Genomic DNA, 26166 nt, shown 5'->3' on the forward strand with positions numbered 1-26166 from the left:
GCTTATGGAGAGCTACAGGTGCTACAGGAGTTGTGAAACTGTTGCTACTTTTTGTTGGCTTTTCTGTCTCCTAAGCCTTTGCACCTGGGCTCAGCAGAGAGGCTCTGAGCAGTGGAAGTGTCCAGTCTCTGATGTGTGATAGTACTGTGGATGCCATGGGCTGTTTGTGCTGCTGTGACAGCCGGGTGTTCCTGGGTGTGCCAGTATTCAGAGTCAACTGCACTGGGTACAGGATGAATGTGCACAGTTCTAATGTGATCTCGTGCCAGTTTGGGTTTCACACCACGTTGCTTTCTCTCAAAAGGAAAATATATTTTTCTATCTCAATTTGACTATTACTTCTGGAACCTGTCAGCCTTGATCAAGTTAGTGAAGAAATTCGGTACAGAAACTGCCATTCCATGTGGTTTTCCCTTTGCTGGCCTGCCCAAATATTTTTTAGCAAAACACATGGCTCTTGATGAGAATTTCCATTCTGCCAACTCTCCAGAATGTCTCCTAAAGCATTCAGTGACCTGCTCCCTTTCCTGGTGTGAGCATGGTCTGTAGGCAATGAGCTGTTTTGTTCGTGGCTTTATTTCCAGAGCCCTGTGTGGGACCTGTGTGTGTTGTCAGTGGGACCCCTGGGCTGGTCACAGCTCCAGCACACGACCAGTGCCAGCAGTGAGTCAAACCCCCTTCCCACTGTGTCTGAAACACCCAACCCCGAGCAGAGTGGCCGGTCATTGCCTCCTGCCACTTTTTGGGTTGAGATTTTTCTATAAACTCAAAACTCTCTTGCCAGGTAGTGAGCTTTGAACAACTTGTGGTGTTTTACAGACATCTTCCAGAATTCAGAAGACTTAACTTTTTGGCAAGGCTTTTGTCCTGGAACCATTGACCAGCGAGCCTGGTTGGTGCAATAGCACAGGCTGCTCTTTTGGTTGGTTTTCAGACAGGAATGAGTGGTATGGCATGAGAGGTACATTCATAGGGGATTGCTGACAATGTTCCTTTTGTACATGGCTGTCATAAAAAAGAAATAAAACTAAGGGCATTGTGTTTGTCTTCAAAGAGGATATCAGTGTGATTTTATGTGGACAAGAAAGAAAATTAAGGGAATTCAAATTAGCATTTTGAAACTTTGCAACATTAATTCTAGCTGAAGTGTAAGATGAGAAGAATAAAAAATAAAAAAAGCAGATCTCACCTCCAGAAGGGGCAAGTGTGATGGGATAGAGTATCCAGCTTTTTCAGGAGGATGAGCCACAGTACCTCAGGTGAGCATTTAGCAACCTGTACAACTGTGACTTCATTTGTGTTGTATGAAAAGCACTTTTCCCTCCACTGCATTACTGTTCTTCTTGAATTCTGATATGCAGATATATTGTTCAATGTGTACTCACAAAAGCCTCAGTCCATTCAGTGACCAAATAGTAAAGTTTGAGTGTTTGTTTGGTTTTTTCCCTGGTAAGTTTAGATGCAGACTACTCAAAGCATTCTTTTTGTGAGTGACACTCAAGCATTTATCGTTCCTGAGCCCCAGGTCACATGCTGGAAAAGCTGTTTTCTGGCAAGCATAAGGCTTTAATAGCAGAAGAATAGGAATCTAGGGGTGGCCAAGGGAAACTTGGGCAAGGTATTTGGAGATCCAGTCAAATCTCTCATATTCTTGTATTCTGTGCAGAAGGGTATAGAACGCATTGGGTATACTGTACTGGAAGGCAGCAGTGTTTGGTTTGGTGCAATCTATTATTTATTCCAGTTTCTTGCCTGTTAAAGGAGACAGATACATAGGTTTGTCATTTCCAAGATTATCTCAGAAAGCTCTTTTGAATGTTTGTGTTTCTGTAGCAAAAAAAAAAATAATTAAGTGATAACATAAACCTCAGTTACATATTTGTAGAAGTGCTTGACTCTGAGCTTGTAAATTTTGACAGACAGTTCTAAAGAAGGCTGAGAGCCTGAAATCTCAGCAGAGAAAACAGAATTGATGGCATTACGCTCTTTTGAACTAATCTCTTGTCCTACATCCAGGGAAAGAAAAAACATTTAATACATCACCTTTTCATACTGATTGTACAAGAACTCCATCTTAGCTGACATCAACTTATTAGTGAATAGAAGCTCCAAGAGACAATTTCTGAAGTGAGAGGAAGGGGGTTATTTCACATAGAGCCTTCTGGCTAGTAAGTAGATATATTTCTGTGTAAAACAAAAGCAGGGAGCAAAGTTGCCCTAAGCAGGCTTAGCAAGCGTTGAGCAGTAAGAACTGGTTTTCTGGGTCAGCTGCATATCAACTACATTGCCTTTTCAGGCTAGAAACTTTGTTATTTTGCACCAGAACTTTGAGAGTGATCCAGAGGTTCTGTGTGTGAAGTGAAAGAGTTGCAATGTATCTCCTTGAAATACCTGAGGTCATTTTACATCTTCTTGAAATGCGTCCTGGTGACTACAAAGGAAGCCTGGAGGACTAGGTACATGTAAATGGTGCATGTTTTATGAAATTGGTCCTACCTTAATTATGAGATGACATTTGTAAAGCTATCAGTAATAGTGTAAATACTCTGATAGAATCATTAAAAAGAATCAGAAATATTTTTGTTCTTGAAAAGAGGTGAGAGGAAGCGGAAGGGTTTGGTACATGCAGCAGTAAAATATTTCACGTTCAGACACACAATATAAACAATGTTATGCAAGTCAACAAAGTTTAGTGGAAAACAGGTCCTACCAAACAAGCTTGATCTTGATGCTTTGAAATTTCAAGCTCAGTTGCCAAAGGCATTAGTCATTTGTTGCAGTGAGATGTTGGACAGGGCTCTGAGCAACCTGGCCGAGTTGAAGATGTCCCTGTCCATGGTGGGAGGTTGGAGTAGATGACCTTTAAATGTCCCTTCCAACTTAAGGTGTCCTGAGATTCTGTGTTCTGATGTCGTGGGGAGAAAAGCAGTGCACAAACCAGTAAAACTCGTTGACTGATACCTTACAGACTGGAAACTGTTATTCAGTGTAAGCATCCTGGTTTGGATGAGGAGTTCATGTGTGTTTGAAAGAAGAAAGATAAATTTGCACTGTTCAGTTTTTCTGTTAATAACCTGTGGCTAAAAAAAAGATCATGCTCAGGAGGGCATGGATGGAGGGAGTGATGGGTACTGAGAAGTCAGTGCAGCAGGCTGATGTAAATGGTTTAGCATGGAGTACTCCCTGGAAAACACTGGGTTTGTAAAAGACAAGCATACTAAATTCTGCAGAGGAGAGGAAGGATGCTGTAACTTGCCAAAACTGTGATTCAGGAGGACTCTTGGATTGAAGGGATATGAGTGAATGTGCCAAACAGTCAAGAGTAGGTTTGATTCCAGGATTATAAAAGCTGTTGAGCAGAACCAATACCTCTCTGCAGTGCATGGATACAGGGACCAGTCCTACTGGTGCTGACAGAGTGGGGATAAACTAAGAACAATTGGGTAGTAAAAATCCTTTTTAATCAAAGTAGACCCACCCTACTGCAAGAAAAATTTTAAAAGCACATGGAACCTCATCTTGAAGAGGAAGTTTGAATGGTTAATGACATGATTTATAAATGTCTGCTTAAAGAATAGGTGACGGCTGAGGTCCAGTGACTGTAATCTGAAACTAGGCACTTTCAGATTAAAAATAGAGATTTTTTTTAATGGTGGATAGTGGGTTGACCATTATAACAGTTTATTTTAATTCCTATCTAATGTTTTCGGTGCTTAATCTTTTACACTGGTATTTTTTTCCTAAAGTAAAACTTCTAATTTAGTGAGAAACTCAGTTGTTTTTATTGCAGAAAATAACAATTCAGGTTCTCTGGAAGAAGCAAGAAGAGAGGATCAGAAAACATCTTTTCTGTTCTGAATATGCTAAACCTGATGGTTCGGGAGAACTTTTCTTGTTGCCATTTATTCAAGTTAGTCACTGAATCCTTCCTGCAATCTTCTGTAGTCCTAAAAAGTCCTTTTTAAATGTACTGGTGGAGTTAATTTGCCAAAATATGAGACTCTTGCACTGGTGAGAGCTGAAGAGAGTAGGAAATTTCTTTTTTTCTTTCTTTTTAGAACTTTTTCTTCAGGAGGATTCTTCATATGCTTTGTTCCCAGCTGCGTTTGGAAGAAAAATTTAAGAGTTCTTTTATATCTTTGAGTCATTGTACGTAGGGATTTTTAATTATTTGGCATCTGCTTTTTGCACAGTATTTCTGGTTTTGTGTCTTGTCATTGTTTCCTCCTGGTGCTCCTTAAATCATGGAATGGAAATGCTCACCATGGATTGTGTGGCTTATGCCTATTGCTTTTCCTCTCTGTTTCTCTTCTGCAATGTAATCACAAGTGCTACAGTTCTCAAGTGCTGCTTGCCAAGCAGGGAGCACAGCCCCAAGGGTGCATGCTTGCAAGACCTTTTCAGAGGAGCAGAACAGCCAGAGTGTCACTATTCCTCACACCTTTGCTGCATTGAGAATTGTTTAATTTTTTTTGTGTTCTCAAACTATTTTCTTGTATGTTTTGACAGGAGGCTGGAGCCCACAGAAAAACCCCTTCAGATTGTGTATGACTACTTGGCTGGGTTGGGTTTTGATGATCCTCTCAGAATGCAGGAAGAGGCAGCAAACTCTGATCTCAGCTGTATGATTCGCTTTTACAGTGGTAAGAAATTGTGTGTGTGCACACTGTCACTGTTCCTGTAGCTGTAACTGTGAGCTGGAACTCAGCTGAAGCCTTAGTCATCGGCCTGCTGCCTTTATAGAGGGCTGCATCAAGCACCCAAAGTACCAGTAAGCATTTCTTAAAATAAAACATTTTCAAGATTAATAGAAAAAACTCACAGTTCTGTAGTTGTTTTGTTTCTGTCTGTGACTTGATATGAAGATAGGTCCATGGGATTGCTCTGTTGTCTTTAGTTTCTGGTGTTGCAGCTGATGGTTTGTAGCTCCCAGTGGGATCAGAAACATATTGCAGTTTGGTCTAGATGTACCTGGAGATTGCATTTACAAAAAATGTCAGGAAGGTCCTGGTCAAATACCTCCACAGCCTGTAACTAGAGAGAGAAGGTGCCAGCTGGTTAATAATAATGCAGGCTGCCATCAGGAACCCAGGGCATTGGATTGCAGAAGCCAGACTTGGGAAAGTGGCTGCTGAATCGGTTTGGTCAGGACACAGTGTGCACAAGGAGCCACAGAATGACAGTCAGAGACCTGTGGTCTATGGTGCTAGCACTCAGAAAGGGAATTCACTGAAGTTAAGATGAAATATAAAAGAAATAAGGGAGAGGAAAGCTAATAAAGAAATTATTTCCTTACTTTTAAATACTTCACTTGTGTATTTTTTTGCATTTCAGAAAAAAAAATCAAAGTGCTTTTAATCGAAAATTATTCTTGCTTCATGGATCTGGGCACCCAGACTAAGCTACTAGCCATCATTTGTTTGTTCAGTGTCAGAAAATGCATTCATGAGAAATCAGCTTCCTCACTCTGTTATCTGAGACAAACCCTTTTGGTCGGGGAGCTGTGTGCAGAACAGGCAAAACAGTGTATATGCTGTATATATGCAAATATAGATATAGATATATATATACACAAAACAGTATAACAGATGGAAAGAAGTTTGATGAGTAGTCTGAATTTATGGGGCAAGGAAGAGGGAGTCAGAAGTTACTTCAGCTGGAAGGAGGAAAGGCATAAAGCCTAGGGCTATGGAGAGCTTTTGAAGAAAAAATGAGCAATTTATTTTGGCTGTGTCAGGCAGGAACTGCTGAGGATTCAGGAACAGTGACTCAACTTCATGGAAGCAAGTAGGTAGAAAATGAAATTGAGTAGTTTCAGTCAGTGTGGGAGGCTGCTCCTGCTTAGAAAGAGGCTGCGAAGGAAGAAATATAGGGGTTGAAGAGTATTCAGGAGACCTGTTTTAAGAAAGTAAAAGCAAATGCTGACAAAGTGATTCTCAAAGTTAGCAGAGGAATTAGAGGGAAAGCTATGGAGGATGATACAACAATTTTGCAAAGCCTACAGCTGAAAACATAAGAGAGGAAATATGGATTTTCCCCAGAGAAACACTACTTAGAATCATGGCATCACAGACTCTGGGTTGAGTTGGAAGGGGCCTTAAAGATCACCCAGTTCCACCCCCTGCCATGGGCAGGGACACTTTTCACTATCCCAAGTTGCTCCAAGCCCCGTCCAACCTGGCCTTGAACACTTCCAGGGATGGGGCAGCCACAGCTTCTCTGGGCAACCTGTGCCAGGGCCTCACCACCCTCACTGTAAAACATTTCCTTATGTCCAATCTAAATCTACCCTCTTTCAGGTTAGAACTGTTGCCCCTTGTTCTGTCACTACAGGCCTTGGTAAAAAGTCTTCCTATGCCTTTCTTGTTTCTTTCTTCCCAGAGCTTTCTCTTGTCCAAGCTGAACAACCCCAACTCTCTGTTTGTCTCCATAGGAGAGGTGCTCCAACCACATGACTGTTTCCATGGCCTCCCCTGGCCCTGCTCTAGGACATAGGTGTCGTGGGTTTGGAGCAGATAGGGAAACCAGAGGATTGGTGTAGCTGCTTGGTAATGCTTGGAACAGTGCTGCTGTCACAGTCAGTAGGACACTGTTTGTGGTCCCATAATACTGTTTTCTTACAAGTCTGGGGCTAGTCTTTCAGCTTGGTGAAATCAAAGCAATTTTTTCTGTGGATGCTTACAGTTTCTCACTAATAAAGGACATCTGCCACACTTCATGTCCCTGAAACAAAACAACTGTTGCAAATAAACAGCTAAATGTTTCAGCTAAATTCGGCCAGGTATGGGCATCAAGACAATGCTTTAGATTTGACAAGCTGAAGATCTGCTGTCTAACTGAGAAACAGTATAACAGCTTTAGTTTGTAGTTAACTTTTTGCTCCTAATAAATGTTTGGAGTATGGTTTGTGTCTGGAAGTGGGGCATGTATAACCAACAGTGAGAATATTTTTCCAGCCCATCTAATGAGTTTTTTTTGTCATTGTCTGACATGTGTTGGCTGCTCAGTTCCTCTGTCTGACTTTAGGGGAGGAGAATACTGGAATATGAATCCCTGCAGCTTCATGCTGCTTCTGGATATCAGGACACTTGTAGGACAGTTCAAGAGAGAAGCAGCATGTCAGCAGCAACTTCTAAAAGAGGTATCCTTTCCTAAGTAGAACAAAGTATCAGTTGCCAGCATCTGTCTTGGGGATTATTTAGGATAAAATGAATAAAAATTTATATGAGGAGATTCTTAACACTTCAAACTCATTGCTCTGTCAGGTCAGGCTTATTCCTATTCTTTAAAGTGTTCGATTAAGTGACTATTTGGAAAATATTCCTAATCAGTAAGAGAGCATAAACAGCGGACAGGATCTTGAAAAGCATCTGTGAGACATTTAAAAGGTCCTTGGCTTGGGGTAGGCACTGCTGAGCAACAGTGATCAAGGCATATTGCTTTTCACTTTCTGTTCCTTAATACAGTGGGACCTCTTCAGCATGTGTCACCTCCTCCTGTGGGGACATTTGGAAATCTTTGCCTTCTGGCCAATCCATGATCACTTCCAAGATTCCTGGATGACTGAGGTTCCCTATTTGAACTTGTGTGATCCATGTGACCCACTTACTCCATGTAGCATCAGTTGCATGATGCATAGAGGAGACCCTCCTTTTGAACATCCAGCCCAGCACCCCAGCGAGGTGCCAGGAGCAGCTGGGCCACAGTGCCAGTCACTGCCAAAGCAGCTCAAAGCCCTTCATATGCTGCCAGTATCTCTTTTTCAATTAGAGTATAGTGGACTTCAAATCCTCTATCCAGAAGCTGAAGGGTTGAGTTTGAGTGTCTCTGGTGCTTTGTGCCAGAGGCTCCAGGTAGGGCCATTCTTCCCATCTGCACTGTAAAGCTCGTGTTTTACATCTTGTCCTATTTGGACTGGCCCAAGGCTGCATGAACAAATGGCCCAAGGGCTACTGCTTGAACAGTGTCCTGCTTGATGTGTTCAAGGGCTTGTTGTTGCTTAGGGCCATTTGAAATCATTCTTCTTCCAGGTCACTTGATGGAGAGGGCTGACAATCAGACTGTAATCCGGAATATACATTCTCCAAAATCCCACAATGCCTAAAAAACCTTGTGTTTCTTGCTTAGTTGGTGGAGCCATTGCTATTATCTTGTTAATCATATCCACTGCATTCTGATGACATCCATCTTGCCATTTTATTCCTAAAAAAATGGATCTTCTATGCAAGTCCCCTGACCTTTGTTTTATGGCAAAACCAACTTTCAGAAGGATTTGGACTATTTTCTTCCCTTTCTCAAAAACCTCTTCTGCTGTGTTGCCCCACATGATGATATCAGCCATGTATTGCAGGTGTTCTGGAGCTTCCCCCTGTTCCAATGCAGGGATCAGGTCATGGCAGATGGTGGGGCTGTATTTCCACCCCGGGGCAGTTGATGCCAAGTGTACTGGACATCCCTCCAAGTGAAAGCAAACTGCACTCTGCTGTCAAAGGGGTGGAGAAGAATGCATTAGTAATATCAGCTGTGACACTGCTGGGCTGCCTTTGGCTCCACTTCCTTTTGGAGTTCCAGCATGTCCATTACGGCAGCAGCCTCCAGTCAGATCTGAGCAGCCACAGTGCTTGTCATGGCTTAGAGTAGCTGCAAATAGTTACTTCACCCTAAACAAGACCTGAACCACATTCATAATTCCTAGCAGTAGGACCACACTGGTTTCAGTTTCCCAAGGATATTCAAAATTCCCAAACGCTGTTGTAATTAGCCTGGTGGAGAAAAGGAGGATGTGGGAAGTGTCTGCTTCCTAGGCAGGCTCTCCAAGAAGAAAAGGCAGACAGTGTCATTGTTGGTATTTTCCACTATATGGCACCAGAGCACAAGAGGTGAGGGCTGTGCTGAGCACACAGGCCAGATGACAAGGTACAACACGATAACCTTAACCCAGCCCTTACAGCAGGTAAGGTGGTATGTAAGTGCCACAAAACAGAGCAAATAAATCAACATTGTGACCAGTCACTATTAACCAGTACAGTAAATGCTTGTAGCAAATTTGTTTTAGCACAGTCTGGTCAGCTCTGTCTGTCTCCACCATTTGTGCCCCACATGTGGCACAAAAAAGGACTGTTGTGGTTTAACACCAGGTGGCCACTAAGCACCATGCAGCTGCTCACCCCACACACTGCTTCCCCCATGGAATGGGAAGGAGAATTGGAAAAAGGTAAAACCTGTGGGCTGAGAACAGTTTAATAATTGAAATAAAGTAAAATAATAACAATAATTGTAATGAAAAGGGAAATAACAAAGAGAGAGGAATAAAACACAAGTGATGCACAATACAATCGCTCATCACACGCTGACCAGTGCCTCTCCCTGAGCAGTGATTGGCCCTTCTGACCCACTTCTTCCAGTTTGTACAAGTGGGCATGATCTTCTACGGTGTGGAATATCCCTTTTGCCAGTTTGGATCAGCTGTCCCAGCTGTGCTTCCTTCCACTTCTTGTGCACCTGCTCACTGCAAAGAATGGGACACTGAAAAGTCCTTGACTTGGGGTCACCATTGCTGAGCAACAACCCAAAAAGCAGCAGGATGTTATCAACATTATTCTCACATGGAATCCAGAACACAGCCCTCCACCGTCTGCTAGGAAGAAAATGAATTATATCCCAGGCAAAACCACAACAGTTATCTTCAGCGAAAGAACTTCCTTCTGTAGCTGATTTTCCAGGCCTTCCCTGAAAACTCAGTAGAAGCCACTTATTTGAATGGTTTCTGTGACTTTAGCTGATTTAACGAGAGTTTGAAAGAGCTTTTCTGTTGCATCTGAATGAAGGATATTTGTCAGGTTTGCTAAGGTCTGTAATTATCTGTAGATTAAAAACACACTGCACGGCAACCATTCTAACATTGCTTGGGAGGCCCGTGATGGTGCTGCTCAGCTGTTCCTGCGCTGACTGAGGAAGTTACTTGTTCTCTGCATGAGGCTTTTTTTTTTTGAAGTGCAGCTTCTTAACAACACCTGGTTTTGCATGTCAGATCTGTGTCATTATTTGTACACTCAGATGAGAACGAAGAATGTATGGAAAGTAAATGCTAATGACCCCTTTTTCTTCAGAAAAGCCGTGTCAGGTGGAACAGTTGGATCGCATTCTCCTCTCTGGAGTCTATAACGTCCGCAAAGGAAAGACCCAGCTGCACAAGTGGGCAGAGCGCTCAGTCACTCTCTGTGGCACGTGCCTCATTGTGTCCTCAGTGAAGGACAGCCATGCAGGGAAGATGCACATCTTGCCTCTCATTGGAGGGAAGGTAAGGCTTTTTTTGGTTAGCTCTCTGTAGCTTGGGAAGGAAGAAGGGATTGTAATGATGGGAATCATCCACAAGAGGCTAACGTAGGCTTTTGTAGCAGTGTTAACACACACAGCCCTTTTCTACTTGCTTTGCTTAAGTAGTAGTCTGAAGGCTACTAAAATGAAGAGACACTACTTCTGCTTTCACATTACTTGCCAATGTTGTGAATGGACACCCTGGAAATTATTACTTCTTGGATCTACATCAGAAAGGTGTTAAACAGGATTTACTTCTGAGTTTTTCTCCAGTGACTTTACAGCTGTGTTTTCGGCAAACTGTAATATTACTGATGGTCGTTAATACCTCACCCTAGACTCCAGGTCGGTTGTAGCTGCTGGAGCTTAGGCAGACTTGTCAATTCTCCCTTTGCAGGTGGAAGAGATGAAACGCCGGCAGTACACCCTTGCTTTCACCTCGGCTGGAGCACAGGCTCAGACGTACCACGTTTCCTTTGACTCGCTGGCAGAGTGCCAGCGGTGGCACCGGAGGGCGTCCACGGTGAGGCCCTGGGGACACTGTGCTTCGGGCCGTGGGTGGAGGGATAGGAAGGGTTTTTGGATGCAGTCTTGGTCTGCAGGCAGAGGTCAAGCTAGGATGTTGGGGAAAGCACCTAGGACACTTTCCAGCTTTCTTTATTGCCTTTGTACTCTGGATTACAGAGATTTTTCTTTTAGCCTTTTCTTCTCTTCTACCTGTGCAACAATGTCCAGCAGTAGTTCTGTGTTGTTTTAACCCCTGCTGCACCTGTGAGAGTAACTTCATGACAGGTCACTAGAGCAAACCCCAGGGACTGCCTGACTTAACAGCCACAGAAACCTACAAATTGCACTTGTTGCCATACTTGAACCTGCCTGAAGTGCGAGCTGGGCATTCACAGGGTTGCCCTGCTAGATTTGAGTCACAGAGATCATAGGTCAGCAGGGGACGTGTGCATCAGAACACACTGACCTGCTTTATTTCACATTAGAGTGTGATTCGATGATGATAGCTTAATGCTGAACCACACTTTGGCCTCACAGATATGGTTGTATGTATAACCCATGTATAAATGGGTGTATATATATTTTGTAATATATCTATAAATGAACTATGAAATAAGGTCAGATTAAAGCAGGTCATAAAATGTCAAACGAAGCATCAAAGACCTTGAAATAAAACATAATGAAAGGAGATCTGGTATTTGCAAAGACTTTATGAAGTGTTGCAAAACCATAATTTATTAAGGCTTTTCATAACAAGTTATGTTTCAAATTTTATGCCCTCAACAAACTAACAAAAAAAAGAAGTAGGTAGAAGTACAGAAGAAGCAGCTAGGCAGAGGTTCTGTAAACCTCAAAGAACTGATCTGGAAAATCAACTGCCTCCTGTTGCTACTTGCACCTTTGGAAGGCACTTGGAGGTCATCCTTTCTCAAGAGTTTCCTCAGCCCAAGATCTGTTTTTCTCCATTAGGTTGGCTCTCTTACAGCCTAGACTTTAGGCAGTGCCCTGTGCACATACAGAGAAGGGCTTTTTGTGAGTCCAGGTTGGTATCCTTGTCAGGGGTGTAGCAAATGGCATAGACTCGTACTCCATGGACTCTACCTGATGGATACAAGGAGTTCTTTCACATTCTTGCAATTGTTTGCTACTTTCACCTTTGCATTCTTTGGTCTTCCGTTAGACTTCAGAGAAAAATCATTGCACAGCTGCAGCTCTTTCTCCTCCTTTTCAGGTTGTGTCTATGCGACTTAGCATGGTTGATCTTTCATGCTACAGCCTTGAGGAACTACCTGAACACCTCTTCTATAGTCAAGATATCACCTACCTCAACCTACGACACAATTTTATGAGATCAAGTGGAGCAGGGAGTCTCGACTCTCTTTGCAGGTCTGCAAAGAATTATTTTTCTTCTACATTTGGAGTCCTTGACATGTGGATCCAGGGATAAAGTATTGCCAGTTCTCTTGGGGTTGATAAAAAGACTGATCTTCAGGAAGCTCTAACAAGTGAGGGGTTTGGAAGCAGAACTGGACAGCACAGGCAGACATAAGCTCCCAACAACTTAGAGTATTCATGAGCTCCCTTCTACAGATTCTGTGCTAATTCTGATCTGAGATGAGCATTGTGGGGTGATGTGCCATTTATATGGATGTGATACAATAGTAATGTAAGGCTGCTTGCTAAACAGAGAACATCTTGGCGTATAAAATAAAAGGTGAGGGAAAGCATAATGCTGCTATTGTGAGTAAATAAGTTTGTAAGAAGAAATTCAAATCTGAAAAAAATGTTTTGGCAAGTTCTTAATGTGCATTTGGAATTGGCAGAGGGCCTATGAGACTCCGGTTTTGCTTTGGAAACTTTGATCTACTTTTAAGAGAGCAGTAGTTGTGTGATGGTATGGAAGCATGATGTAGTCATCCTAGGTAAGCCAAGGTGTCTTACAAAAGTATTTTTAAATTCCCAAAACCCATAAAAACCTAGAGGAAGATTAGTCTGTTGATATCTATACTAGCCATGCTAAGTAGAATTCAAGGAGTTGCTTTATGGATTTCAAAAGCCAGTAGGAAGCCTGTAGTAATATTGTCCAATGGCTCTGTTTGGAACACATTGTGCCTTAAGAAAAATGCATTTGAAGAAACTTTGCAAAACTGCTTAGGGTTTTTTTGTTGTTGTTCTGGGGTTTTGAGGTTTGCTTTTTTGTGGGTTGGGAGCAGAGCGGGAGCGGTGGGTGGTGGTTTTGTTTTGTTTGTCTCTAGGGGCCTATTAGTGTGTTATTTCATTTTTCTTCTTACAGAGTCATGAGATACCCAGGTATCCATGGAGGTATATAGAGAAAAAAATTACTCACCTGTGGGAATACTTTGCAGTTTCATTGAGAGCCGAGTCTAGTCTGGTTTTGTTTTAATTCCAGACTTGTTTAAATGTTTTCTAACTGTTGAATTGTAATAGATTCTGTTATTGGAAAAGCTGCTTAAAATAATTTAAGATTTTGCTTTCTACTTCTCTCTTCAAATACATTGTATGATGATGTAAAGCGTACCAAAACTTTATTTTCTAAAATGCGGTGTCCTTGGTTCACAGGATCAGCAAAGGGGCTTGAAATTTCTTTTGACCTTGCATGTAGTCAACAAGAAATCTGACATGTCAGAAACTCGACTCTTTTCCTGGCAGTGACTATGTCTGATGAAGCTGAAATCCTCAAACAAACAAAAGCCATAAAAGAAGTCCTCACTTCACACAATCTTGAATAAACAGGTAGCATTAGGTAGCCCACATAAGGCTGCTCATTGCCTTTTGAAAAGGTTTTCTTTCTGAGGTTTTTAGGATGTTTCTCAGGTCACAGCCCCACAAAAAGACCCTTGCTCATTTGCAGTATGTGCCACCAGTGCCTTGAGACTGTCAATTCCCAACAGCAGAATTTTTTGCAATAGTCAGATCTCTTCCTCTCAGGAACTCTTTAAAGCTCTAGGAGTCTAATTAGCTATATCTATAATAATGGAACAAAAATAATTAACTAAAGGGAAAACGTTAAGCAAAGGGCATTAAATAACCCTACATGTTTTATGTCCTAGCTCATTTTTAACAAAACAAACTGCCTTTCAAGTGTCTCCTTTTTCTGAAAAACACTCAGATCTGGTCTTCATTGATGTGTGTGCACACGTTATGTGTGCATGTCTCTTGTCAGTGTTTTAGCCAGCAGATACAGAGTTGTGCTGGGGAGCTTTGCTGGTAGAACAGGCTGTTGTGTTAAACGGGGAATGTTTCAGGGCAGCACCAGTTTGGGCTGCTGAGCAGAGGATGGTCATCCCATGGAAGATTCATTACTGTTTCCTCACCTCTTTGCTGTTATGTCAGTATGCCTGTGAGAGCACAGACCAAAAGGAGGACCCACAACGATTTCAGGATCTTTATTCTCTATAATACCTGGTTCATGTATGCAGCTTGAATGACAGTTGCATTTGCACTCCATTCCTACATCCCTACATGAGATTATTGGGGCAAAGGAGAAGGAACAGAAGGAGAACTCAAAAAGCTTTTGAGTATCGTCCTCCCCATTGAGTATGGAAGGCTGCTCAAGGAATCTCAGACCAAGCTGTGTCATGTACCAGTTTCCCTTCAGCTTTTGGAAACTTTAATACCCCTCTTCTGTTTGCTTTGATATTGTTGCAGAGGGATGAATTCTAAACGTTGGTGGTGCTGTTGTGTGTAGTGCTGTGTCTCTTGGGGCAGCTTCTCACCACACTCTGCTAATGAGAGAGAAATGCTGCTTGGTGTTAAGGAGAGGTGCTGTAGCCATTGCAGAACTTCAGAGAAAGCAATTTCATTAAAGTGTTTGCTGATTTCAGAACCTGAGAGCTGTGACCTGTCCTAAATCTCTTCAAGTTGAACCAGCTAATAAGTTCAAATCTTTGGGTTTATCCTCATTGTTTTATTCTTCTCCAATATTGTGCTGAAGTTCCATGTGCAAGTTTCTGGGTTTTGTATCCTTGTTAGATCTTTGCATTATGCAGTGTGTTCCCTTGAGGAAGGCTTTTACCAACACAACATCTTTCTCTTTGGCATTCAGTTGTGGTACAAGAGAGTCTGTGGCTGCAGCAAACATGGAATGCTGATGCCTTATTTATATGACAGCAAACAACCCATGTCCAAGTTTCAGCTATGCTCCCTCTTTCAAAAGAACAGCCACCCCCCCAAGATTATGAAGCAAAATGGAGAAATATAATGCATAATTCCTACACAGATCATTCCAAGTATTTTGAGTCTGATGAAGGGTCACTATAAAAAATAAAAATACTTCAGAATCTTTCAGTCTTATATTTTACAACATCTCAAGCTAGAAGCAATATTCTCCCTCAAGCTCATTAACCTTAGTTTTGTTACCTATATTAAAACTTTTGCTTCAAAATAAGAGCTATTCACCAATACCTGGCAAAAACTCAGATAGGTGGGGCAGATTAATAAACTTCTGTTTCCAAGAAGTAGTTCTATGGTACATGAAATTTGTAGTTACTTCATAAAAGTGAGATATTAATTTCCCCACTGAATTAATTTCTGATGATTCCAATTTGGGATGAGGAGGTTATTACTTGGGGAAAAATACTTTTGTTTCCTGTAGAAAGAGGCAGGAACTCTTGGAGAAGAACCTCCTCTATGTTACGCCAGCCCGTGTGAATTCCTTCTCTCTCTCTGGACTTTGGCCAGTGATGGAAGGGGATGGAATAGGCAATCATTTGTCAAGCACAGGTGGGACTGTAGTGACCATGGGGCTGTGTCAGCACTTGGGGCAGTACCTGGAGTAGTGTGCTGAGCGAGGGGCACTGTAGACATGGAATCCTGATCAAGCACCTCTGGGTGCAGGTCTTGGGGCTTCCCAGCATGAAGTGAGCACTTTCCTAGTTTTCCCTTTCACAGCTCTGCTCAGCTTTCTGTTGTGCTCAGCTTGAAAAGGGGATTCCCATTTTCTGTTGTTCTCAGAATAGTCACAGCTGTGAATGTTTTCAGCTCCTCTTTTCCCAAGCAGCGTAATTGTAGACTTTTACTCTAATTAATTCTTTGAAGGTTATTTTTTTGAACTGAGTGTTTTAGTCTCTCTAATCTTAGTCACTAGGAGGAAGCCTGTCAAATCAGGGTAGAAGGTCGTTATTGGTTTCTGCAGTAAAACCATGGTATTTGATCACTTTCAGCATGACCACTGTGAAAAATATCAGTGACTTAAAATTAAATTTGTGCAGGAACTACTGTAACGAGTTAGCTGATTGTATCACCAGTGTACAAAGACTTAAGAATTCTTTATGACTGGTTTTGTATGTTCTTGCTTTGAGACTGTTTAGGTTTATGAATTAACTAGTGTTCTTGCCAATAGGTTTTCTCAGTTGAAGAATCTGAACCTGTCCAATAATAGACTGGGAGAGTTTCCTGTATCACTGTGTGAGATCTCTACTCTGACAGAGCTTAATATTTCCTGTAATGGACTTCATTACCTGCCAAGTCAGATTGGCAAACTGTTGAAGTGAGTATGTTCTTTTCACCTGTTGATCATAACCATCCTTGGTGCCTCAGCTGAGCACTGCTGACATGCAGGTACTGCTTCGGAAAGTGTGAGTGTAGGGCAGCCTGTTCTGCATATGAAGGCTGAATGATTGATTTGACTTCAGCAGAAGGTCAAGAACCAAGATGTGCAATCCCTTAATCACTATTGTTAAAATGTTAAGGTTGCTGGTGTAGAAAAGATGAGGAAACTTGATGCAGCTGAGGCATTGAAGGCAACTGTATTGTTTCTCAGATGAGTCAATGCACATTACTCTGCAGCTGCAGAGTTGTGTGAATTTCTGAATTTATTATTTGTATTAATATTTTCAGTACTGATGCAATTTCTATTGAAGTTTTAGTTTGTTACAGAAAACTTTTCTGTGGTAACTTTTCACAGGGGTCTAGTGATTTTTTGTCAGCACTGGGTATGTTTTGATAGTGTTCTGCAGAATTGGCTGCTTTTTGTGTTAGAGGATTTTAACATGGAAATATTGGGGCAATCCCATCTGAAGATTTTGTCGTAAGGTGTTTGCTGGAATAAAAACCTTGTCCATTTTCCCCTGTAGCTACCCCAAATGTATAAAAGCTTAAGCTTAGGTAGATTTAATTGCAGGACTATTATTACATTTGCTTAGATAAACATCAGTGTCACGCTTTTGGTTCATTGTGGCCTGCTTTTTCTCCAGCTTGTGTTTTTAAAAAAGAAGTGTCTGGAGCCACACTGGATGTAAGCAAGTAATTTCCAGAGTGATCTTTTAGCCATATGCAAACTGTGAGGAAAAAGCTGTGTGTAGGCTTACACTTTAGGGAGGTTTACAGCTTAGTTACAGGTCCAGTTATCTTGATGACCCCTTGAGCCCTTATTTTGTGGCCTCAGATTGCATTTCTACCACCACTAAACAGTGGTCAGGAAGTTCTCTGGAACATAATCATAGTAAGAGAAATTGTATATTTGGGATCTGAGTCTCAAAAGCCATGCAGACTTTGAAACAATTCACCTTACAACAGAAAGCCTTCCTATTCTTTTCCTAGTGTTGGAACAGACAACTAGAGTGTAAAAATCTGCTACCAATGTGTTATTGTGGTAGATATTGTGATTAAACTGTGCCATTTTTAGAAAACCAAATAATTAAGTAAATAACTTCCGTTTACAACATAAGTACTGATTTGTATTTTGCTTGTGTTAACTTACAATCTTTGGCACAACTGGAAGTTTACCTCCAAAATAATTTAAGAACTGTTTGGTGTTGCATATATGCAGTTCCAAGCTTATTACATGTGTGATAAAAGTACTTTAGTAACTTTGTGTGTATAAGAATAAAATTAGCTGTTCGGTATCTTTGAAAAATAGCCACACTGAGACCAGCTAGCTACATGAGAAAATGCACTGAAAATATTAAATGCGATGTTCACTACTCTTTGTGGAATTATTTTCTCTTTTTCACTGCTGCAGTCTCCAGACCTTCTGGCTTGATGGCAATTTCCTCACATCCTTACCAGAAGAGCTGGGAAACCTCCAGCAACTCAGTTGTCTTGGGCTTTCTTTCAATAACTTCTGTGAACTGCCAGCAATTTGTGAGAAACTCGTCGCCTTAGACAAACTAGCCCTGGCAGGGAACTTGCTGGAGACCCTGGACCTGGCAATGCTGAACCGTATGAGTCACATCAAAAGTGTGGACCTGAGGTAAGGGGGGAAGCTTGCAGGTGTCTATAAAACCAGATTGCTGCCTTCTAGTTGCAGTAGAGGAGCTGTGTAACTTCTAGTACGTTTTGCAATAAACTAGGTGCAGTTTTTTGTCTTACTGATTCTTTAGCTTTTAGGGAGTTCTGTTTCTGAGGGTGTGCAGAATCCACTTGGAAAAGCAGAGCTAACTGAGCAGTGCCTGACACTGAATGTGACCCAGCCCTCTAGTTTCCTCTTGTGATATGTTGTTACCCTGAGCTTTGGTAGCTCTTTGATCTGTCCTTCCCTTTCTTGCCTCCTGGCCCTAGAGATGTGATCCTGATTCTCCAGGCTGCCAACTGCAGTACTCTCAGAAAGGGACAAAGAGGTTTTTGCTGTGGCAGGGCAGTCTAGTATCTGTTCTCTGCATTAGCTTTGTGTGGCAGTGTAAAATAGCAGTCCCTTGACCTGGCTTCTCTTTCCTAGTCTGAATCTTTCTTCAGAATCTCTTAGAAACTGGGGAATGAGTAAAATGGCTACACATGCTAGTGTAGACAAAGGAAATGTTTTTGTTTGTACTGACTGCCTGAAATTCACCATTGCTCCTCACACATTTCACTGTGCTCACCTTTTGTGTTAGCCTTCACCAAAACTCTTCCTTTCCTTTTGTTTCTTCTCTCTTCTTACTGATGTCCAGTGTTCAGTGTTTGGTTTTCTGACTTTTTAACTCATCTCTGAGTGTTTAGGCTGAACAACCTGAAGAGAGCAACAGCTGACACCCTGGAGGGGAACAAATCTGTGACTTACATGGATTTACGAGACAATCAGATGACAGATCTGGATCTGAGCTCCTTGGGCAGCCTGGAGCAGCTGCACTGTGAGCGGAATAAGCTGAGAGAGCTGACGCTGAGTGGCTTCTCCCTTCGGGCCCTCTATGCCAACAGCAATTGTATGTCTCTATGTCTTCTTCACCTGCCTTCTCCCTTTCAGCCTCAGGAGTAAAGGAAAACAGCCATTTGCCCTCTCCCACACATAAAAAAATACTTAATCTGGTGTTATTGTGGCAAGACCATATGTGATGGGCCCTCTGAGGTTAACTCCTAGGGATCACATATGCACGTGTGTGTGCAGGATGTGTACCAGGGGGGAGGTTATGGTGTTGAGTTACTGTCCAAGGAATTCATCTTCCAGTGGGATCTCTCTGGGAGCTCACAAAGAAAAGTACAGTTCTCCCTTGTTCTGGTGCCCCACGTGACAGATTGAGAAATGGGATAGTGAGATGCTGTAGTGCCATATGGCAGATGTATGAATTGTGAATTCTGTGTTAGAAAGGATCAACAAAGACCTTGAGTCTCCATAAAGAAAGACAGTGAGTCTCATTTGATAGCTAAGCTGCTTCCCTGTGCTGTTTTCTCTCTGAAGCTCTGCAATCATACTTATTTGCTTTACTTCATCAGGTCTGGCAGCTGTCAATATTTATCCAGTTCCTGGTCAACTGACATGTCTAGAACTCTCTCAGTAAGTAACTATACAGCACAAAATTTAAAGCAAGTATCTGGACATCTTTACTGTTTCCTGCAAAATTTTCTGGAAGTTTTAAGCTTTCAACAGAGTTGAGAGCAATTAAACACAGTATAACTGCAAAGCTCAGCACTAAAAAATGGTGGAAATGTTCCAGACCAGAAGCTCCTCTGAACCAGTATGGCCTGTCCAGATGACTGACTGTCCTTCAGCTGTAGTCTGTGATCAGAAAAGCCAAGCAGGGACCACTGAACTTGTGGCAGCTTACTGGGCTGAATGGTGGGGATCTGTGGAGCAAACAGTTAGAGTAGGTGCCAGTGATCTCTGCTGTTGGTTTCGTTGCCTGTGTCTGCCTTTGGAGCAGTGTTGTGAGATCTGTAAGACAGGATGCCCTCCCAAGTCATGCACCAGCTCAGTTTGCATTACACAGCTTAGCCATGAGATAAATTCCATATGACTAACTTGGATGCTGGTGTTCATTTTTTATCTGTTGTTTTTGGTTTGGCTGTCACTAACTTCATGCAGCATTCAAACAGGGTCTGTTCCATATGGAATGCTGGTGTCTAGCTTTTCCCACTTGCTTTTCTCAGCAATCAATTACAGTGTATCCCAGACTGGGCCTGTGAAGCAAAGAAACTGGAAGTTTTGGATGTGAGCTACAACCTCCTTGTGGAGCTTCCATCAAGGTCAGCAAACCTTCATAAATGGAGCTGAGCTTTCTTCTACAGTGGGCTGTCTGGGAACAGAGAGAAACAGTGCTATTCCAGTTGCTTTATTCTTTGTTGTACATAGATATATATAATCCACTTTATCTATGCAGCATTGAAAGTACTCTGTATTCAGATGTTGGAAGGAACTAATTTCTAGGTCAGCCTCTTTAACAATAGAGACCAGGTAATTCCATCCTGTGCTTTTAGCTGCTACTGCTGCTGTTTGCACCTGATATAGAACACACTGCTGTGACTTATTTGTGTTACCGCAGTGTCTGTGAACACAGATCATAGGTGAGACCCTAATATGTACAGAAATTTTATCTGTTACCTTTGATAGGGAATTACCACAAAGGGACAATACAGCTGATCTCAAAGGTAGCTTTTACAGCACACAATCAGCCAGCTCCTTTCTCCCTGTTTCCCTTTCACTTTCTGCAGAAATGCAGTAAAGGAGAACCAGGAACTAATATAAGTTTTCAGATATTTATGACTTCTCCAAGGTATGGAGGATATTCTGGGAAGAAGCAAAGCAGCTTAACAAGGGTGTTTGGTGGGAGTGTGAGTGTAATGAATGACACAGTGTCTAGGGTAAGCATTAAAATTGAATGGAGAAGTGGGTGGCAGGGAAGAAATGCAGAGCATGGGTTGAAGAATTTAAAGCAAGAAGCATAGGAAATGATAGGCAGTGACATTCTAATGATTGTCACAGAAAAGTTATATACATCAAAAGCAAGATAAGGATGTAACAAGGATGTAATAATGAGAAGTTAGAAGACAATTTTAGCCATATCAATGGATGAAAGAGACCAAATTTTATATATGTTATGCAAAGAATAATTTACTGCCTCAGGAATAATGCAGGAGTGTTAAGCAGCTAGTTAAAGCTCTGAATTTAGGTTGGCACAAGGAAGCACTTCTTTCTGCCTGCAGCTGAAAACAGGCATTTAAAGCCATCCTTGTGGCTTCTCTGTCTGCCTGAGAGAATGCTGGGTGCGTGCACACCAGCACACCTGCATCACAAGATACCAGTCTGCAGTAGAATAGAGGGAAATGTAGATATGCTTCCAAGCATTCAGAGTGACTGAGGCATTGTGTGTTGTTCTGCTTTGTCATTGTTTACATTTTATGGATCAGTGTATTTTAATTTTTCTCTGCTGTACAGTCAAATTAAGTGGATTAAGTAGTACCTTTCCCACTCTGGGGATGTCAAGAGGAGTGAACCAAGTTAAATGGAAACCCCTGTGTCCTTCTAGGGTCCTCAGCAGCCTGAGCCTTCGGAAGCTGATGGTTGGGCACAATCGTCTGCACAGCCTTCCACCTCTTCTAGAACACATTCCACTGGAGGTGCTGGACCTTCAGCACAACCTGTTGACTAAACTCCCAGAGACACTCTTTCTCAAGGCTCTGAAGTGAGTGTCAGTAGCAAACGTCTTTTGGCTGCATTATCCTTCGGAGCCATAAAGGCTTAAAGTGGCACCTGCGTGACTGTCCTTGCGAGGTGCTGTTTGCACAAGAGATAACGAGGTGTGCCCTTAATGAGGAGTTAATTCAGGTGCCATTAGGGAAGCTATCAAGCTGATTTGAAGGAATCAGTCCATGTTACTGTTAAATTACAGGAAAAGAGAGGTTTGCTTAACCCAACAGCCAGCTAAAGAATTAGCTTCAGTTGCAGTTGTTTTTAAGATCACATTACTGCCTGAAGAGCTTTGTTTCTAAAAGTAGTCGTAAATTCAGGTGCAAAGGAAAGAAGCCAGACAGATTTTCAGATATTGCAGCAGAAAGTACATCAGGTCACTGGAGAACAATGAGAGAGACCTTTACAGATGAACAACCCTTTCATAACTGTCTATTCAGACAGGAGTCAGACCTTCTTTTAAAGCCTTACTAAAGGTTTATGGTGTGTGCTTCCACCAGTATTACCCAAAGGCTCTTCAGTATTCACTGTTTACTGTAAAATGCTGTGTGCATCCACAGTGCTATATAGCTAATATGTCATTAGTAGACTCATAAATCTTAATATGAGTAGGGATGTTGCGGTGCTGTCTGGCTTCCTGTCTGATGCTGCTGTCCACAGTGGCATTTGTATAGCTTCTTTTCCTGCTGTTAATGAGGTGGTTTGGATGATGTGAAGTCTGATTCTTGCACTTGCTGTGGTTAGCCTCAGGTACCTGAATGCATCTGCAAACAGCCTGGAGTCATTGCCCTCTGCATGTGTGGGGGAGGAGAGTCTGAGCATGCTGCAACTGCTGTACTTGACCAATAACAACCTCACAGATCAGTCCATCCCTGTCTTGGTGGGACACCCAAACCTACGGATCCTGCATCTGGCAAACAACAACCTGCAGACTTTCCCTGCAAGGTAAGTCAGTAAGACTTATGGGCACGAAAGTGCTCCCCAGGATTTTAGGGGAGCCAGAGGCAGAGCAAGATGCTCTCCCTGTGGCTTGATGACAACAGCCTGACATTTCTACACACAAAGTCAGGAGAAGCATGTTAAGGGATTGGCACAGAGTACTGTTGTCTGTAGGGGTTCCTGTCCTTCTAGTTGTGGTGCCATCCAGAGGGACCAAGGGATACACCTAGTTGTGTGGAGGGGGTGGTATTTGCAGCTTCAGCAGTGATGGTAAGGGGGCCTGTCTGTTGTAGAAATCCAAGCCAGGCACATCCAAGCCAAGCCAACCCTGCACTCTTACTAGAGCGTCTCTTATGACTTTTGGTCTCCTATCAATAAATCAGAAAAGTAGCTCATAAAGGGCAATGTCTATGGATTCTGCAGCTTCAGAAAGTGACAAGTTCTTATCTGTAAGTTACAGTACTTTTTTTGTTTCCTTTTCAGCAAACTTAGTAAGCTGGAACACTTGGAAGAACTGAATCTGAGCGGCAACAAACTGAAAACAATTCCTACAACGGTTGCGAACTGCAAGCTACTTCATACACTTATTGCACATTCTAATGAAATCAGCATCTTTCCAGAGATCCTGCATTTGCCCCGTATTCAGGTATTCATATGGAGAAGATAAAGAGATGTCAGGGGAAAGTTTGGGTTAGAAATTGAAGAGTAACTGCTAGAGAAATTAGAGAAACTGGAGATCCCAGCAAGGCCAAGTGCAGGTGCTACGACCAGTATCAATCCATGCTGGGGGATGAAGGGATCAAGAACAGCCCTGGGGAGAAGGACTTGGGTGGATGAGAGGCACCCAGAAATGCCCCGTACCCTGGGCTGATCCCACAACGTGGGCAGCAGGGAAGGGGAAGATTCTGCCCCACTAAGATGAGACCCCCACCTGCAGTGCTCCCTCCAGCTCTGGGATCCCAGCACAGGAAGGACATGGATCTATTAAGAATGAGTCTAGAGGGGGCCATGAAGATGATCAGAGGGCTGGGACACCTCTCCTATGGAGACAGGCTGGGAGAGCTAGGGGTGTTCAGCCTGCAAAAGAGAAAGCTCTAGGGAGACCTTAGAGTCCCTTCCAGTAGCTAAAGTGTCTACAGGAGAGCTGGAGAGAGACTTTGGACAAGGGAATGGAGTGACAGGACAAGGGGAAGTGGCTTTAAACTGAAAGAGAGTAGGTTTAGGTTTGATATTAGGAAGAAACTCTTCCCTGTGAGGGTGGTGAGGCCCTGGCACAGGTTGCCCAGAGAAGCTGTGGCTGCCCCATCCCTGGAAGTGTCAAGGCCAGACTCGACGGGGCTTGGAGCAACCTCGGCTAGTGGAAGGTGTCCCTGCCCATGGCAGGGGGTGGAAGAAAATGAGCTCTAATAGACCATTCCAACAAACAATTCTGTGGTTCTATGATTTTTCTCGATCAACTCTAGAACAGGGTACAGGATGTGCATTCTAGATCTGTCAGCTTTCTGAGTTGATCAAAGATCATCTCTCATTCACCTTTACCCCCTCTCTGACTTGGAATTTCCAGTTTCTGGCATTTGAGACACTGGGCAATGTTATTATAGCTAGGCAGGTTTGAATATAGAGGCCTTCTTTTATCTTTAGTGTGACCTCATCATTCAGTATTGGAGTCCTGGCTATTGGAAGTTCTAAGTCTTTGCTGCTTATAAATAGTTCTCCAGCTGACAAGTCAGACACATTTTCATGACCTGTGTGTGGGAAACAATCAGTAACAGGGCTGTTTGTAAGGAGCACTGGAGTAACTGATGACACAACAAAGAGTATTTTCTTTGTCATTGTGCTGTTTGTTGCTACTGCAGTTTGTGGACTTGAGCTGCAACGAGTTAACCGAAATCCTAATCCCTGAGGCACTGCCAAGTGCCTTGCAAGAACTGGACCTGAGCGGAAACACAAACCTGGTGCTAGAACACAAGACACTGGATATCTTCAGGTGAGCTATCAAGATGTCAACCCAGTAGTGACCTGCACTAGGGGGAAGGTTAACCCTTCCCAGGGGAGGAAATGGGATAGTAAAGTGTGTATCACAGCACTGCATGGTGTTATAATGTTCCCTGCCTGAGGCAGCTGAGAGTTCTGTCTGTAGGTAGGAAAAAGCCCAAAACATCAGAGCAAGCAATTTTTCATTGTATGAGGTTCTCCCAGCTGTCTCTGGCATAAGCAATCAGATATCTCCAGAAGGCCAAGACCTTAAATTCCTCTCTTAGATGCAGTTCTTTCCACAAACTGCTATCTAAAACTCTTGACTGGACAAGGTCCTATGGCCACAACCTGTTCAGCAGGGTCTAGAAGAGCATGACTTCTGTTCTCTCTGTAGTCACATTACCACACTGAAGATTGATGCTAAGCCCTCCCTCACGGCAGACTCGGCACTCACTTCTTCCTTCTGGAGTCACGGTGTAGCTGAGATGGCAGGCCAAAGAAATAAGTGAGTATTGTGGTCTGGTGGATGCTGACACTTTGTCTTCTGAGGGTGCTGGGCAGAGTGCACTGCTGAGCACCCATGCAGACCTGTTTTGCCCAAGAGCTCATCCGTCCCTTCCGTCTCTCCAGATTTCTTAATAAGTCTTAGTAATGCAAACCTCCACGTTGTCTTTTCTTTCAGTTTTTACACTTATTCTGGGATGCTTGGGCTTTCCTTCCCACTCCAGCAGAGATGCTTTTTCTCTTGCCAGCTATGCATGTTGTCCTTTCCTGCTTGTGGTCATGGAGGGTTTGGGAGTTCCAATAATAAAGCTCAGCTGTACATCTCCCGGGGCAGTGACTGTAGGGACAGTGGCTTTGCTACCCTGCCAGAGTGGCACTCACAGCAAGGTGCCTGATGGCTGTGGTTTTGGGGACCATATAATCTTCTGAGACATATTAACTTTGCTTGTATGCTTTTCTAACAGGCTGTGTGTGTCATCCCTGGCACTGGGGAGCTTTGCAGAGGGGGTGGAAGCTGTGTATGGCATGTTTGATGGTGACAAGAATGAAGAACTGCCACGCTTACTGCAATGCACCATGGCCGATGTGCTCCTGGAGGAGGTACAGCAGTCAGACACCATGTTCATGTCCAACACCTTCTTGGTCTCCCACAGGTAGGACAGTGAGCAAGCTGGTCCTGGTGGGACCTGCACTGGCATATCAATGTATTAGGTGGGGTGAGGCAGCCTTCCAGAATGCCTGTCACTGGAGTCTGGAGCTTCCTACACCTTTTCCTCCCACAGGAAGCTGGGCATGGCTGGGCAGAAGCTGGGTTCCTCTGCTGTCCTGTGCTATATTCGTCATGAGGTGGCTGATCCAGCCAGCAACTTTTCTCTGACGGTGGCCAATGTGGGGACGTGCCAAGCCATTCTGTGCCGAAATGGAAAACCGCTGCCTCTCTCCAAAGTCTTCAGCCTTGAACAATGTTCAGAAGAAGCCAGGAGGGTCAAGGAGCAAAAAGCCATTATAACAGAGGTTTGTTTGGACCTGTTTCACTTCAGTTTCCACCCTCCCATAAAAGCTTGAGCTCTGCTGCTTGCACA

At 43.0% G+C, this 26166-nt stretch overlaps 1 protein-coding gene across 1 annotated transcript in view; it reads left to right on the forward strand.

Moving 5' to 3' along the window:
- Positions 1-26166, forward strand: part of PHLPP2 (PH domain and leucine rich repeat protein phosphatase 2) — a 33507-nt gene that overhangs the window by 2580 nt on the left and 4761 nt on the right. The window contains exons 3-18 of the mRNA XM_032701596.1: positions 4510-4643; positions 10110-10300; positions 10715-10840; positions 12056-12210; positions 16187-16333; positions 17807-18037; positions 18763-18965; positions 19474-19534; positions 20128-20223; positions 21504-21659; positions 22409-22609; positions 23087-23249; positions 24460-24590; positions 24975-25085; positions 25549-25737; positions 25867-26098. Coding sequence (XP_032557487.1) covers positions 4510-4643; positions 10110-10300; positions 10715-10840; positions 12056-12210; positions 16187-16333; positions 17807-18037; positions 18763-18965; positions 19474-19534; positions 20128-20223; positions 21504-21659; positions 22409-22609; positions 23087-23249; positions 24460-24590; positions 24975-25085; positions 25549-25737; positions 25867-26098 — 2527 coding nt within the window. The remainder of the gene's footprint in view (positions 1-4509; positions 4644-10109; positions 10301-10714; positions 10841-12055; positions 12211-16186; positions 16334-17806; positions 18038-18762; positions 18966-19473; positions 19535-20127; positions 20224-21503; positions 21660-22408; positions 22610-23086; positions 23250-24459; positions 24591-24974; positions 25086-25548; positions 25738-25866; positions 26099-26166) is intronic.

This window comes from Chiroxiphia lanceolata, chromosome 13 (assembly GCF_009829145.1).
Source record: "Chiroxiphia lanceolata isolate bChiLan1 chromosome 13, bChiLan1.pri, whole genome shotgun sequence".
Taxonomy (NCBI): domain Eukaryota; kingdom Metazoa; phylum Chordata; class Aves; order Passeriformes; family Pipridae; genus Chiroxiphia; species Chiroxiphia lanceolata.